Source organism: Engraulis encrasicolus, chromosome 23 (genome assembly GCF_034702125.1).
Source record: "Engraulis encrasicolus isolate BLACKSEA-1 chromosome 23, IST_EnEncr_1.0, whole genome shotgun sequence".
In the NCBI taxonomy this organism is placed as follows: Eukaryota; Metazoa; Chordata; class Actinopteri; order Clupeiformes; family Engraulidae; genus Engraulis; species Engraulis encrasicolus.
Window position 1 is genome coordinate 26,910,744 of NC_085879.1, and position 17,305 is coordinate 26,928,048.

At 46.5% G+C, this 17,305-nt stretch overlaps 1 protein-coding gene across 1 annotated transcript in view; it reads left to right on the forward strand.

Annotated features, from left to right (window-relative positions):
* Nucleotides 1-14,401, forward strand: part of frmpd3 (FERM and PDZ domain containing 3) — a 35,832-nt gene extending 21,431 nt beyond the window's left edge. Inside the window, exons 9-19 of the mRNA XM_063189615.1 lie at nt 290-426; nt 1,808-1,934; nt 3,815-3,904; nt 5,465-5,644; nt 6,536-6,671; nt 9,373-9,403; nt 9,503-9,834; nt 9,937-10,044; nt 10,090-10,335; nt 10,495-10,701; nt 11,562-14,401. Of these exons, the coding sequence (XP_063045685.1) occupies nt 290-426; nt 1,808-1,934; nt 3,815-3,904; nt 5,465-5,644; nt 6,536-6,671; nt 9,373-9,403; nt 9,503-9,834; nt 9,937-10,044; nt 10,090-10,335; nt 10,495-10,701; nt 11,562-14,401 (4,434 nt within the window). The remainder of the gene's footprint in view (nt 1-289; nt 427-1,807; nt 1,935-3,814; nt 3,905-5,464; nt 5,645-6,535; nt 6,672-9,372; nt 9,404-9,502; nt 9,835-9,936; nt 10,045-10,089; nt 10,336-10,494; nt 10,702-11,561) is intronic.
* Nucleotides 14,402-17,305: the final 2,904 nt, after the last annotated feature.

Sequence of the window (17,305 nt, forward strand, 5' to 3'; positions counted from 1 at the left end):
TGCACTAGCACAATTCATACTGTATGAAGATCATGCAACTGTGTTGTGAGAACATGCAGAAGGAAAACATGGCAGAACGATAACTTTATTGAGGCAGTTGCCCACCTATGATAAACATACAGTACAATTAGCACACATCACATCAAAAGACATGCTACCTCACAGATAAAAACACTATTATATGACTGTGACCGTTGGGATGTGAGGTCTGTTGAAATGTGACGTCTGATCAGATAATCACCCGTTACATTTTGACATCTGCCTCTCTCTCTTACTTTGTTCTTGACAGAATCGCAATGACGTCATCAAAGAGCGCTTTGGCACAGACTGGAAGTCTGAGGTCACGTTGAGACTGGCGGCACTCCACATCTTCATCACTGTTTCCATAGCGAGGCCCAATCAGAAAATCTCCCTCAAACATGTCGAGTATGTACATGCCCGTCTTTCTTAGTACTTATGTGGCCTTCTTTTTCTCGGGAATCCCGAGATCGTGAACTTAAACTCAGGAAAATTGCCCGTGACGCAATGTCAGGTCGGGATTTTTTTTACGTTGATCTCGTATGGAAGTAGCAAAGCCTGAGATACCAGAGTACAGGTAATTTTATGCAATTTGCGTCATGGCCATGACTGCTGCATGAGCGTCTGCTGAAACAACTAACTTCAAGATGTAGCTTAAAATCATTTTTTGGGGGGTACATCTAGTGTTGTATGATGTGTATGGTATTATAATAACAATGCATTTCAAAGTCAAAGACACACATCAGCAAACAAGTCCTGCGTACTCAATTTTCATTGTATGTAGCCCTATGTTTGTAGTAGAGATGCACAGGATCCAAGATCCGGTTCCGGATCCGGCAGGATAATAGGCTTTTTCACAGGATCCGGATCCGGCAGGATCTTAAGCAGTGGATCCGGTATCCGGCAGTTACCTAAAAATCAGGATCTGGTGCATCTCTAGCCTCAGTTTTTCAGGCAGTCTTTCACAACCCCAATTGCTGCATGGAGTGAAAGAACTTTGGAAGCGGCCAGTGCAGGCAGTGTGGCAGTAAGCCAATGAGTCTAAAAAATAGTTTGAGCCAACGTAATAAAAAGGGCCCACTTGTGCGAGTAGGCTATGTGTTTCAACCCTTTCGTAGGATCCGATATCCGGTTCCGGATCCGGCAGGATCTTAAGCAGTGGATCCGGTATCCGACAGGATCCTAAAAATCAGGATCCGGTGCATCTCTAGTTTGTAGGAATAAACAATAACAGCAGCGTAAATAGAGTCCTGGCACAGTGATTGGCTCTGTCACATTGTTCCAAAGTAGTGGCACCAGTGCGCGTTCAGCCAGAAACTAGAATTGTTGTCAGTAGTGTCATCAGTGACCATTTTTCTCCCACGAAAATGAAGGCAGCATCACTTCCTGACCTGTCCAGTGTTTTTCATCCAACAGAGAGGGTGACGATCATCCATCCACAGCTTATACATAATTGCAGTGAAAAGGAGGGGAAAAAGAAACAAAATAGTTTTGAAAAGTAGTTTTCGTCATCTTGCTTTCAGAAGTTGAAAAGCTGTGGTTTGAACGCTTTCTTGTTTAATGACCAAAACCACAGTCTTACGTACATAGCCTCTAACCATTACAACTGGAGCATCCAAAAATGTATTTCATTCGACTGCTGTCAGATGTGCTCTGTCTCTTCCGTCTCTTTGTCTCAAAAACACACAAACACACTCACTGAAAAGGAAAGAAAAAATGACTGTCTTGTCCTCCAGAAAGCCATAATTGGATGTGACTAGTGTTTTGGTTTGTGGTGGCTCTCCTGCAGGAAGGAGTGGGGTCTGGAGCCCTTTCTGCCGCTCTCGCTGCTCCCCACTGTCAAGGAGAAGAATGTCTGCAAGACGCTGTCCCAGCTCCTCAAGACCTACCAGCATCCGCCTCCGGCTGGCAATAAGGTAGGTTCTAAAGTAGTGTTTCTCAACGGGGGCGGCAAAGCCCCCGAGGGGCGTTGGAGAGCCCTAGAGGGGTGTTGAGAAGAATATATTTGGGAGGAGGCGGTGCTTAGTTGTCATTGGGGGCATTAGTTTTTTTATACTAAGGGGGGTGTCGGCAGGCTTATGATGAGGTCAAGGTTGGGGGTTTTAGGATGAGCTCCTCAAAAGCTCAAAAAAGTTTGAGAACCACTGTTCTAAAGGAAAGGTCTTGGTAACTAATCATACTGCAAAACAAGAGACTCAGAGATTGTTAGCTGGCAATAAGGTGTCTTCTAAAGAAATAATCTGAATAACCATACAGCAAAACAAGATACTTTCAGATTGTTATCTGGTAATAAGGTGTGTTCCAATGGAAAATTCAAACAAGTGTTTTCCGAACTGAAAGTCCTCTGAACTGAGCTCAACCATGCTGCAAATCAAGACACTTTAAAATTGTAAGAGTGTTTCCATGCATGGGCGTCACTACAAGTATAGGTCCTCTGAGAGATATGAATTGGCCCCAACCCAAACCATATCATCCATATCGTCCATGGGTCCCTTGGAGGCACTGGAAATTATCCTGACCCTTCAGTGGGTTTGTTCTCAAGGAGACTTGCTATCAGCCATTCTGCACAAGAAGAGAGACTATCTTTATACTGCATGTGTATCGCATCCCTTCATACTTGTGGAATGTTAATTCAACTAAGGAAGAAGAGCTAGACGTGAAATGAAAATTAATAGAGTAGCAGCAAACATATGCAGGCAAAGTAGTGTGTGGATAATGTTTTTTTTCTCCTGTAAATTCATTTTGAGAGGGTGCTGGTCCCAGCAATTAGCAGAGGTGGCTGGTCTTATCGCCTTAGCGAGCCGAGAGTTAGCTAACCTCCCGCTCCAATTAACGGGGTGAAACTAGCAGGCAAGGGAATCACTGAGTTACATGCTAGAACTAAAACATGTCATTAGCGCGAGGCCCCTTACGCAATGAATCATCCAAGAACAAAAAACAAAAAAAAGTAAATTATTTTTTTAAATGACGGAGGCCTTGTGATGGCTGCCTTAGGGGGTTGACGTTCATTTTGTGATTAATGACACAAAACAAATTGCGAGGGCCTGTAATTTGAGACATGTCTAATTAGTCATGAACACAAATACAGGAGGAGGACATTTTCGATATTGATGAAGCGTCAAGCTTCACTGCCCTGATTCTTCATTAAAGGGCTGGTAATTGTGAGGGAGGCGCTAACCTCTGTTGTGACAATGGAGAGCACTGAGGGCAAATGTTATTTTTGCCCGTTATTATTATTAATTATACTATTATCGTTATTTATTACGTACCCCTCATGAAAATCACTTGTAGGCTATGTGCAGAAGTTGACATTTTTGTTGTTGGTGTATGATCGTTACTTGACCATGGGCTGTAATCAATAATATTGCTACCAAACATAGCCTACGCATTCAGGCAAGTTGTATAGAGTTTATTATGTCATACAGCCTATCACCAATCATTTCCATACATGATAAAATGACACTTTTGTTTCAGAGTAGACACAGATGTTTCTTAATTTCAGAGCTGTTTGGGTTATGTCTGGAGACAAATAACATGAATTGTATGATTAGAAGAATATTAGAACCTCATTACAGTCAAGGCATGCTGTTGTACTCCATCTGTATGGTACGGATTGTGGATTGTGATTATACATGTGAATACTTGTACGGCTCTGTGTGGTGCTAGGTAACAGTGCCCCCTGTTGGCCAAAGATCTAATGTGAAACACTTTTCTTCTTCCTCCACTGCTTTCTTTCTCTCCCTTTCATCCCTCCCTCTCCCTCTCCTGTCCTGTCTCCTCTGATTCTCTTACCCAGGTCCCCCCTCTCCAGGGAAAGCTGCAGTACATGCGCGTCCTCAACGACCTTCCCCCCTTTGGGGGCCTGCTTTTCCACACCGTGGGCCTGGTAGTATTACTCATTAAACATTGTTCTCCTGGTAATTGGTACATAAACAGCTCCTCGTACATAACAGTTGTCAGGATGCATTTCGTTGTTTACACCCCGAAAAACGGACTTAGTTTGCATGATCAGGAGTTCAACACAGGATTGGGCCAGGCAACCAGGCAGTGCTCACTGAAAATTGGGGGGTTAGCATTTTGCATAGAATACATGTATATATACAGAGGCGACTCTAGGGTCAGCTGGTCAACATTTGTACCTAAATCGCTACTACTGCAGTAAAGTGGGCGCTGTTATTCACTATCTAGGGGCTCGGGGGCCCCAAACAGCTGCCTGCCTAGCCTGGTGACAAGGTGCGCCACTGTATACAGTATATATACATATATAGCGATGTTCTATCACAATGACTTTTGACTGTGAACATACACACTGTTTTAAAATAGTCTAGCTAAAACTCTAACCTGTGTCAGAAAATGCATGTCATCCATGCCACTGCAGCAAAGTGTAAAAAAAAAAAAAAATCCGCTCTCCTACTTCATGCGATTCGAATTCTGTTTTCCAGGGTATCGGTGTATAGTCAAAAATGTGGTGTCCGAATTTCGGAACAAACTTATAAAGCACCAGATAGAGCATTTATAACACTGTGGAGACTCAAATTACTCAGTGTACAATTTTGCCAGTGGCCTGTGTCACTACCAGAGGTGGAACGTAACTAAGTATTTTTACTTCGTTACTGTACTTAAGTAGTTTTTTCTGGAATTTGTACTTACTTGAGTAAAAATAAAAATGCAGACTTTTACTTTTACTCAAGTACATTTTTTGACAATTACTTGTACTTTCTACTCCTTACATTTCTAGGAGAAGACTTTGTTACTAGTTACATTTATCCTAGGTTTTCCTGTTGTGTTTCGTGGATATTTCAGTAGCCTCAGCTGCGGGCAGGGAGGTGGGACCAAGCCCCTCTTCCAAATTGACACCCAGATAGAAAATATACTTTTAAAAACATTAACAGGACTCCATAGTCATGTTCAAATGGAACCGAAAACCGTTGCAGACAATTTTTCCTATTGTATCAAGTAGGTAGACATGGAGAAAGACAGCCAGTGCGCGTGTAGGCCTACTTGTACTTTTGTACTGAAAAGTACATTTAAAAGTTAGTACTTAGGACTTTTACTTAAGTACGTTTTTGGTAAACAACTTTTACTTTCACTTGAGTAATTTTTTCGCAGGGTACTTCTACTTTTACTTAAGTACACAACTTCAGTACTTCTTCCACCTCTGGTCACTTCAGCTCTATAGCTCTTAGTATTTGCACAATATTGAGTAGTATAATCTAAAAATGTTACAAAGAGTCCGTTTTTTTGAGTGGGGCCAAATAATATCTGTAACACTTAACTTGAAAATGTTTAAAGTTTAATTTGAACTCTTTAAGAGTTATATTAATACTAATATAACAGAGTTAATAATAGTGCAGAGTACTCTTATGAACTATTATTGACACTTATTAACGACACTACTATTAACTCAGTTACACTAACACTGCAGTATGTTTTTCTTGTTGTGTAGGACGAGAAGCACTCGGCCACGACTCTTCTGGTGGGGCCTCGGCACGGGATCAGCCACGTCATCGACCTGAAGAACAACCTGACCACCGTCCTGGCGGAGTTCAGCCGCGTGGCCAAGGTGCAGCTGTACCGCGAGCACCAGGGGGTGGCCAGGGTGGAGGTCAGCATCATAGATGCCAAGGTGAAGGCTCCATAACTCGCTGTTTGTTTTTTTTTTTTTTTTAGGGGGGGTCAAATTTATTCAGACAGGACAGTGAGGAGTGAAATGAGTGGGAGGATCAGGAAATGACCCGGGTCGGGAATTGAACGTGGGTCTCCCGCGTAGCAGTCCAGTGCTCAGCCGACTAAGCCACGGCTGGGCCACTCACTGTATAGTCTTTAGGGACATTTGCATTTTAAAGCGACAGAATCTAGCACTGATTTGTCGATTGGGAATACAATTCATTTCAACAAATCGGTCAATATGGGCTGTTTTGTGTGTCAGTAGTTTGTCAACATACCCTTGCTCCCTGCCCTAAACCTAACCTAAACCCTGCTCTAGAATCAGTTTGTAATTCAGCTTGATAGTTACCGTAGGTCATATTGACAGGATAGGGACATTTGACAATGGTCAAAGCATAACTATAAGCAAACTATAAGCCACTGCACAGAGAAAGGGGATTGATGGTAGGTATGCAGTTGAAGCTACTGCAGAGACGTACTGGATAACATTGGACTGGGTAGAAAGGACACACACACAAGCCTCAGTCAGGCACTGTGGCACAATGATAATACCAAATGATCCCTTAAATGACATTGAACTTGGGGCTTAGCTTATCCTTGCCCACAGCCAGCCAAAGTAAATGATCATTCTCTCTTTTTTAAGCGGCAACGAGGGAGTAGGAGATACACACATTTTGAGGGACTACAATTTTTTATCCAAATATAGACACAGGGATATCTGCTTCAGCCAGAGAGTATTTGGAATAACTTTCGCCACCCTCTGAGTAAATGTCCTTTCTGGTTCTCCTCTTCACTTTTGTCTCTTCTCTCTGTCTCTCTCTCTCTCTCTGCTCGCCAATTGATTTAACAGCCTCTTGTACTGCTGATGGAGTGGCCGGACGCTTCGAATTTCGCCTGCCTGATCTCGGGCTACTTCAAGCTGTTTGTGGATCCCAAAAGGACCGTCTACTACAGGACACCTGGTCAGTCTCATATGATCAAGGCAGGTATGTTAGGAGTCACCCCCTTGGTTATGTGTCATTCACTAGCACAAACAAACAGAAAGCCTGTGTGATTTTACTATAGAATGCCTTGAGAAATTGCTTCATGTTAAAAAAAATTGTGTGTGAACTTGATGGTGTAAACTTTACTGCAAGATTCGACTTAAACGTTCATGTCTATTCATGCTATTCTTCTCTGAACTGTGTGTCTAATGCAGAAAAAGTTTGGTCTTTTGTGAGTGGATTCAGCATACTACACTGTACAATTAACATCACATTGGGTCATCCGTACCATTTAATATGCATTTAATGTTTTGTGTTAAACTAACAAATAGCTACTGAAGTATAGGGAAGAATTTTGTATCCCATGTGACTCAAACCTGCATGTCTTTTCATGCCATCCTGCTCTGAACTGCTTGTCACATACAAAAAAACCATCTTTTGAGTGTGCTTTCAATTTAAAGTACCATCAAAAATATAATGATGCAATGTTACCATTTAACACGTTTAATCCCAATATTGTCTAAGAAAATGTCAGCACATGTATTTTACTCTTTAGACCTCACACTGCACAGTAGTCAAGTCAAGTTGTTGTTCCTTTATTACATAGCTTTTATACATAACCTTTTTACAAGCTCAAAATGCTACTCTTCTGAGCTTAATATGTACACGCAGGATTACAATTTTCAACATACAGGGGTTGGACAAAATATCTGCGACACCTGACACCTTTAGTGTGGGAAGTTTCATGGCACAAGTTTCTAAAAAAATCTAAATTCTTGGTGCGCCTTTAAGTGTTGCATAATTTACCGAGACAAAGTAATGTCTGCATACCACCAAGATGGATGAACCACATCAAACAGGATTAACTGTGGATGCAAGAGGAAGCTGTCTGAATACTCTGAAAGGGATGTTTGGGTGCTAACCCGGAATGTATCCAAAAAAACATAAAACCACAGCTGTCCAAATCACGGTAGAAATAAATGTGCACCTCAACTCTCCTGTTTCCACCAGAACGGTCCATCCAGAGCTCCACAGGCTCAATACACACGGCCAGTCACCCAAACATCCCTTTCAGACAGCTTCCTCTTGCGTCCACAGTTAATCCTGTTGGATGTGGTTCATCCTTCTTGGTTGTATGCAGACATTACCTTGGATACCGTGGCTCTTGATACATCACAAAGACTTGCTCTCTCGGTGAGAGATGCAACAGTTATAGGCGCACCAAGAATTTCTAATTTTTGAGCTCTGATACGTCACCCATAATGTTGTGTGCATTGCAAAATGTTGAGCAAAACTGTGCTCTTACCCTGCTAATTGAACCTTCACACTTCACTTTACTGGTGCAATGCGCAATTAATGAAGATTGGCCAACAGGCTGGTCCACTTGAGCCATGAAACTTCCCACACTAAAATGACAGGTGTCTCAGATATTTTGTTCAACCCCTGTATATCAGAAGTGAACTCCTTCAAGAGTATGTGTACCAAATTTGATTGTTTTCATATGTATTTAATATCTAAATTAACTTCTTTTATAGAGAAGTATAGTCACACTAGTCACATGATTTTGACACAGGTTCATCTGTTTCTTCAATGTTTTCACCTGTTAAAACACAGTGTTATAAATGTGCTCTTACCAGAATGGCAATGACCGTGTCATAGTGCATTACTAAATGCCCTGTTTTATGCCTGTAGTATTGTAATATTGATTATTACAGAGTAACACTGGTGCTACGGCGTGCATTATAGGGCAATGAACAAAATATCATGTACACCTAATAGAATCAGCCCAGGAGCTTCTACTATAAGACAGAAAAAATACCTGGTCACTATTGTGGCCGCTGGGATTAAACAGGTTAATTGGATTGATGTAATAAATACCTCCATAAGTATTGGGAAGAATTGTATAACCCTCATGACTTGACTTGACACGACAGTCTCGGTGTCCACTGTACAGTACTGTATATTGGCATTACTACGGGGCTCAAGGTCACATTCTCAGTTTTAAAATGGTTTCTATCACTGAAGCTTAAAAGTTATGACAAAAAAACAAGGAAACTCCATACGACACAAAGTGACAGTGACTCCCATTTCACCATCTCGCTCTGCAAATTGCCTGGAGTGTCATCAGCCCCTACACCATTTGCTTGGACCAGCTCCATTGACACCCTGGGGAACTCATTCATTTTGCCAGCCGTCTCTTGATTCCTCTCCTCTCCTCTCATCTCCATCTCTCGCGCACTCTCTCTCTCTCTCTCTCTCTCTGCTCTGTCCCATTGGATTGTGGCTCATTTTCTCTCCTCTCGTCTCGTCTCTCTGTTCTTCACTCCAAGTTTAAAAAAACCCACATTCAGGATTTGTTGCTTCTGGCCCCTCATTCTTCTCTTGCTCGCTCGCTTTCTCCTTTTCTCTTTCTGTCTCATCAACGAGCATATATGCTACTACTCAGTCATTCTGTTGAATGTTCTGGCTCTTCCATGTCCTCATACGACTGTGGGTGAGATTCATTAACTTCACAACATGAGCAAAAACAGCAGTCTAAGTCTACAGAGCCTCTCTGCTCATGCAACTTCCCAACATCCATGCCGCCATCATCGCTTTTTTCCTCCTACCATCAGGACGCTCCATCCATCCATCCCTCCATTCAGCCAGCCACAGTCTGAGGGAATCTTCCACCTGTGAACTCCTCTGATGATTCTATCCTTAGATTACAGAAGCTCGGTCCACGGTCACTCGCGGTCGGCGGGCGCTTCGAACGCCAGTGCTGAAGGTCGCGGTGAAGGTCGCGGTGAAGGACGTGGTGAAGGACGCAGTGAAGGACGCAGTGAAGGACGCAGTGAAGGACGGGGGGGCGGCGGTGGCAGCAGTCGGCGAGGTGAAGAACGGGAACGGGAGAGGGAAGGAGGTCTGTCCAGAGAACCGTCCCAGAAGGCGTCCGGCGGCAGCTCGTCCTCGCACGGCCCACCCCCTTCGCAGCACCTCGGCCTCTGCCACATCCACCTGCGCGAGCAACAGCAACTTCGGGAGCTGCAGGAACAGGCCGAGGAGCAGCTGGACATCAACGAGAACCTCGTCACCCAAGGACGCAGCCGCACCAAGTCCGACCCGACCCTCAAGAGCGCAGAGTCCATCGTCGCCTGCCTGGAAAGCCCTACGGAGAGAGAAGAGGAGAGAGAGAGAGAGGGGGGCGTCTGGGGCGAAGACGGGGGTGGGAGTTCGGGGGGTGTGGGAGGTGGGGGTGGGGTGGGAGGTGGGGGCGGTGGTGGACCGAGCTTCAGGAGTCGGGCGAAGACCCTGGAGCCCCCGCATCGGTCTGGCCGCTTCTTCTGCGACTCCTGCAAGGCCAAGCTCAAGGCTGAGGGTCTGATGGTGGAGGACGGCCGAGGAGGAGGAGGAGGAGGAGGGAGGGATGGTGGTGGGGGAGGAGCAGGCGGCAGCAGTGGCCGTGGGAAGCAACAGTGCTCCAGTGCAGGAGCCTGTGTCTCCCGAGACGGAGGAGCAGTGGACCTTATGGCGCTGCCTTTGCCCGGCAGCGAGGATGACGAGGAGGAGGTCGACGAGGCCATGGTCACCGGGACATTGCAGCCTCCCCCTCCCGCCATCGCCGCCCCTCCACCGGGCTTCCGGGACAACAGCTCCGACGAAGACGATCCCAATAAGAGCCGCAAGCGCGCCGCGAAAGCAGAGGGGGCGACCAGAGTCACGGCAGTCGCTAAAGCAGAGGGGGCGACCAGAGTCACGGCGGTCGCCACGGTCACTGCCACCAAACCAGCCGTCACCCCATTGGTGGTGATCGAAGCTTCGACAGCCACAGCTGCATCTGCTGCAGCAACAGGGGAAGTTGCCGCGGCGATAGCAGTCGGAGGCGCTCAGCAGGAGGTTCCGGTGTCTATAATCGATAACGTGGCCACCAGGACGGTGAGGGACCACGCCCAGGAGCTGGACGACGCGCTAGTGTCCACGCTGCAGGCCCTGGAGGCTCTGGCGGCCTCTGAGGACTACCCCCATCACCACCAGCAAACCCCGCAAACCGCAGGTGGACTTCTCCGAAAGCTTCTCAGAAACTCAGACCACTTTATATATTTATCTCTTTTTATTAGACAAATCTACAATGTTCACTCATTCATGTATGTGCATTTGGATATAAATTTGAACGTTTAAATGTTTTTCCTTTTCATTGTTTTAGTTCATTTTCAGGTATGAGTATACACATATGCACTGTACAAAAAGAGTCATGTCTAAAAGTTCTAAAGGTGGGGGGAGTTCTGTTGATTTGACTACTGTGCAGTGTTTAAATAATCAGTTAATGCTGAGGAGTCATGATCTACTTCAACATGAATGAGTGAATATTTTAGATAGAATTACTGTATAGGTCCCTGTTTTCTGTTTAGCTTAATTGAGCATCTCCTATGGTGAAAATTACAGATTAGCTGCACCAGCTGTATTAGCTGTGTTTGGGAGGCCAAACACATTAAAAACAATTTAGTATTCAGACAGACACACTATATTTAGTCTGGCACTCCCAACAGCGTTCACAAAAAAAGCCCTCATTAAGAGCTGGTGCCTTGCCATGGTTTGAAATGATAAACTGTTCGCATTCGGGAGAAAATATTCCAATTGCCGGTTTGTCCTGAAATGTGATATCATTAGTAGCAACAGGCGGGTCAGGTGTTGGGAATTGGTCATCCATCTAATTGTAAAATACCACTGGCGGACCAAACCTCTCCATCTGTTAAACAAGCAGGTGGTTGATGCCTCTTTATTATGCTGGGTTAATGAACTCTTTGTGGCTTTCAAAGCTGTCTTTTTTCTCCCCGCATCATGTGCTGTCTATTATTTAAAGTACATTTAGCTTCACCCACCCTGATTTCTGTTCTGTGCTCTTATATCTCCCAGGGTTGATCGTGTTGGCAGCAATCACCCCCGAGTCGTCCCTCGACTCCGGGCACGAGACCAACTCCTCCGAGCTGACGGACGTGTCCGAGATGGTGTCCGCCATGAAGCAGCACCAGAACCAGGCCTACCTGCTGGCCCACCACATCAACAAGGAGCGCATCTTCAGTCGCAGAGACTTCCCGCTGACGATACCCGGCTGCACGGCCCAGACGCTGGGCACCGGAGCCTTTTCCATGACGCAGATACGAGGCGGCTGCCCACCTAAACAGGTGATACTCAGCAAAACGGTGCCCTTAAAGGTCAGTCCAGGACAAGGTCAAGGACAGGGGTCTTCCTGCCCCGTGGGCGAGCAGAGCAAAATGCCACAGGATCGTCTGCCACAGGCGTCTGAGGTGGTGGATACAGCCAAGCCTGCCAAAGAGCCAGTGAAACTGAGCCCGACCGACTCCTCTGCCGTGGCCTCTGAGGACCTGAAGACTGTCGAGCAGGTGAAAACACCCACGGGCAGTAAAAACCAGAAACTGTGTGAGGGTAAACTGAGTCCCAACACTTCAGAGAGCATTAAAGGGAAAATGTCTGGGCAGGCGAGCCCAGAGGTAACCAACAAAGCCTTACCCATTCTCTTGCCTGTAGATAGAATCGCTTCTGCCAAGCTTAGCCCCACAAAATTGTGCCAAGATGCCGAGACTGCCTCCAGTGAGACCATCAAGCCTTTAAGCTTTAAGGGCCTTCTGCCAGTTGATGACCTCTTCTGCACGTGTCCAATAAGGCCTGAGCCGGGTCCCCAGTTGCGTCTAAAGGACCCTCAGGCTCAGAAGGTGTTGGTGTTTCACTCCTCCTCGCCCACCGATGACGAAAGACTTCGTGCCAAGGGTCTACAACTGGCCAGCTGCAAAGAGGCCATCGTGCGTACAACAGACTCTAGTATAGCCAAGCCTACCATACACCCGCCACCAAAATACTCCCCACACATGCCAATGAAAACAGAACTCAAAGAGACACCCGACGACAAACCTGAGAGCAAGGTGGCCACAGAACAGAAAACTCTAACCAAAGCCTCGTTGCCGGTCCTGGTGGAGACGACACACATCACCACTTGCGGAGAGAAAGGCGCGACCATGCCGGGGGCCGATCGCAAAAAGCAAGGCAGCAGCAAGAGCAAGTCCCACCGCAGCGCACCGTTCCAGAGCTTCAGGAACCTGATCTCTGCCACGTTTCCGGCCCGTCTGCGTCGGGAGACCGACGAGAGGCGCGCCCAGCTGCAGAAGGTGCGGCAGTATGAGTTGGAGTTCCTGGAGGAGCTTCTGAAGCCCAAGGCCACGTCACAGGGCGACTTCCTGCCCCAGGGGTCGTCTCCGGTCCCGGCGGGCACGCCATGCTCCTGCCAGCTGCGCACCAGCCCGGTGCAGAAGGTTCCCGGGATCTCTCGGGAGCAGAGGCGCAGCTGCGACTGCAAGAGGATATGTCGCGGAATGAGGCTGCCCGACACGCCAGTGGGGTCCGCCGTGGAGCCGCGTGGGCGAGAGAGGCCGATTTCCAAAACGCCCCCTGCCAATCCTAAGGCTCCCCATCCCCAACAGGGTGCTCCTCGGAGACCTCAGACCCTGGAGATTAAAACGACAAGGATCCGCTCCACCAGTCTGGAGTCGAGGGAGCTTCGGGACACTCCGGTGTCCTGCTTGCCCACCTGCACCTCCCGCGTGGAGTGCATGGGAGCAGCGCCGCAGTACAAGAAACTCCAGCGGAGGTACAGCATCGGCGAGCTGGACAACAACAACGAGAGCACGCCCCTGTACGCCGAGGTCAAATCCACCAAGGCCAAGAGTCTGGAGAAGGAAATGGAAAGAGTGAGGGCCACGGGGCTTAGGCTCCCCACCCCAGTGGACCCACCCATGCACACCCAAAGCGGCGACATGAAAAAGAAAGGCGTCTTCTTCATCCAGGGCGAGGAGATTGTGCGCGAGACCCGCGAGGGTACCAGCGAGGTGCTGTTGGCCATCCCCAGCGAGGGCAGCAGCGACGACCGGGACAAGTGCTGCTCGTTCTGCTTCTGCTACCGGGGCAAGTGCGAGGCGGCCGACTCCAGCAGCGAGAAGGACGAGCTCTCGTACTCCATCCCGCTGCAAGTGCTGCCCGGCATGCAGATCGACTCTCACACCGTGCCCGTGGTCAGCAAGACCTTGCAGGTGCTCAACGCCGAGGACTGCAGCGGTGAGGAGGAGGAGGAAGAGGAGGAGGACGAGGAGGAGGAGGACGAGGAGCCCCAGACCCAGGAGATCGACCTGCGCGCCTGCAGCAGCCTGGAGGCCAGTCTGGCCCGCGTGCAGTCCCTGCAGGGCAAGATGTTCTGCCTGCCCGACGGCTTCCTCAACGCGCAGCTGGACGCCAACGAGCTGCTGGCCATCCTGCGCCAGTGCGCCAGCAGCCCGCAGATCGAGGGCGAGCCGCGCATGCCCGCCGGCCGGCTGGCGGAGCACAAGCAGGAGCTGGCCGTGCGCTTCAAGGAGTTCCGCGCCTCCTGCCGCCGGGTGGCCAGCGTGGAGAAGAGCCCCACGCGCATGCTCAGCGCCGTCACCGCCAGCTTCCAGGTGCTCTGCAACCTGACGCTGACCTTCATCCAGCTGGTGAGGGGCCTGCGCTCGGAGACGCAGAGGCTGCAGCTGCTGCGCAAGGTGGAGGAGGTGGCCGTCAACTACACGCTGCTGCTGCGCGCGGCCGAGGAGGCCATGGGCCACTCCAGCAGCCTGCCCAACAAGAGCGCCAGCCCCCAGGCGCCCGCCGCTGCCACCCTCAACGCAGGCTCCCTCCCACGCCCATTCAAAACTCTACCTGCCAAGTAAAGTCGTCCCCCCCCCAACAAACCAACAATAACCCCCCTCCCCCTCTGCCTCCGCCTATTCCCTACATTCCCCTGCGTACATGCTGAAGGGAGCTCGAGTGGAAATAGTGGACAGACATTTTGAAATCGTATCTCATCAAGAGGACATCGCCGTGACTGAGGGTGGCGCATCACTGGATCATATCTCAGTTTTTGTTTACATCCTTTTTTTACAGGACATCATTCTCCACACTAAGTTTACAGGGGGGTGTAGGGTGTAAATATGGTGATTGCAGAATACCCCCCCACTACATCCGCCTCGTGCACTCCATCTTGTTGTAAACAACATAAGGGATCCGTGGGAATCTTGTCTTCGTGGACGATGCCATCTCTAGCCGTATGTCTTATGTCCCTATACCACTGGATGAGAAACAGGGCTTAACGGTTTACATTACAACATCTGCTTAAAAGGGGCTAGCCAACTGAGGGGTTTTGTACTTAACTGTATTTAAATGTATGTAACTCATTAATGAATTTATTTATTTATTTTTGTGGGCAAGAGAGATAAAGATAAAAGAAAACAGATTATTTATGGGGAGGACAGACAGGAGATCATTTATCATTTTATCATGAAAAACTATATTATTAAAGAGAGTTACAGTATGAGTCAATATTGATGAATTAAAATGATTTTGCTCCTACAATGTACCCTAAATTGAATCACAGCAGAGAACGGTCGGTCAGGTGTTAGTGCATTATGTGGAATAGGTAGTGCCAAGCATTAGTTCTTTGGTGACGTGTTTGTACGGTTGTTACTTTCCAAATCACTGCTTACTGCTGTTGTGATAGCACACCACAGAGTGGCTGCAGAGGGTCGCAGTCATTCACACATTCAAGCCAAGGGCTGTTGTTTGAATAAAATCACAGTGTTTGACTGAAACACGTGTTCTGACACATCATATACAGTACTCACACGCACGCACGCACGCACGCACGCACGCACGCACGCACGCACGCACGCACGCACAGGTCAGAACAGATTGCACAGTTGGATGCAGTTCTCTGAACATGAGTCAATTTTTACATCAAAGATGTAGAAATCACCCTTTATTAAAGAAAAACACATTGTTTTCACTTTGTCATAAAAAATATGTTTGAAAAGAAATACACTGACAGTGTTTTTGTGTGTCACATAGCGTAGTAGGAAACATTTTTCTTTTAGAAAAAAGAAGAGTGACTAGGATGTGGTGTGTAAGCTTTGTGATCTCCAAACCGTGCCAAATTAAACATGACACATTTGATTCCATTTGAGACCTTATTACCTTTTTCTATTGTTATATCCCTTTTCTGTATGTCCATTGGTTGAGCAACGGCTCAACTCTTATTCAATAATACCCAAGATTTATGTTTGACATTATTTGCATATTACCGTATACTTATACAGTAGGCCCTACATAGCATTCACATTGTGATTGTTATAATGTACATGATTGAAATAATTCAACCCCAATAAATGAATGGTCACCTTTGCTTCACCATTCCTATCATATACCCAAGCATACATTTCAGGTTGTATTGAAGGAACCCACGGAAAGTAGTTTTCTATGTATTTTAATAAACCCAACACTTGTTTTCTGTCTGAAAACCTTTTTTGACTCCTGATCAAAAACAAAATAAGTAATAAGTGGCTTTTGCTGTTCTAAATTGGGTAACTTCTCATTTGTCTGTTTTGGAAAAGAAATGCTCATCGCCATCCTTCCATGTTTGTGTTATTCCATCGTACGATTGTCTTGCATGTCCTCCCTGTTTTAATCTTCTTGAATTGTGGATGTGTACAAAGTAGAGAGTATTGCGCCCACCCGTCCTAGAATGTGTATTCCTTTGAGGGGCTGAAAACACATAAAAACAAACAGACGCACACATAGACACAGACACAGACACAGACACGCACGCACGCACGCACACAAACACACACACACACACACACACACACACACACACACACACACACACACACACACACACACACACACACACACACACACACACACACACACACACACACACACACACAATGAGAGGAACATGCTTCTGCTGGAATGCTCTATTAAAGGAGGATTTTCTGCACACAGTGAGCGTATTCCTTGTATATAAATGTAAGATAAACTGGGATATTTGTGACGAAAACAAACACTTTTAAAAATATTCAGTCCAAACAGCGTGAAGAATTGTCCAAGTTCTTCACCATTTTGTAAATCAGATATCACATGTCTGTATCTTATTTATAGTAGTAATGTATCATAGAAATAAACAGTGAAAAAAATATATTTTAAAGAATATATATAAACAATATCTATGGCAGCATGGGACATGATTATTTTTATAATATATTTGCATTTTATTAATTTCTTCAGTCTGATTTCGTATTCTTTTTTTTGACATTAACAAAACTGTGGATCTGTCTGTGTTCATCAATGTGGATCTTTCACAATCTTAAATCCATTGTTTGTGTATTTACATTGCTTCTTTCTTCTTTCATTTGATTCAATGTCTATGACTTTGTCTTCACTGTAGTCCTGTGTGCAACGTCATGTTTAAGAGCAATAAAGTACTGAAGTTATGCCATTTCCCGTTCAGATATAAAGCCACTTCATTGAGACAGCTGGTGCCTCTGTTACATACTGTGTATATCTCACACTTAAACAAGGGATATTGAGCCACACATCGTCCCTGCATGTGTTTATATATTAAAAAAACAGTTGCATAAAAAAGACACTGTGTGCCATAAAAGCATTATCTCCTGGCTAAAAGAGATTTCAAAACAGCCAGGTGCGTTTGAGGACACGCTACAGCTACTGCTGCAACTGCTATCATTAGGCCTGCTGCTGCTGCTGCTACTACTACTACTACTACTACTACTACTACT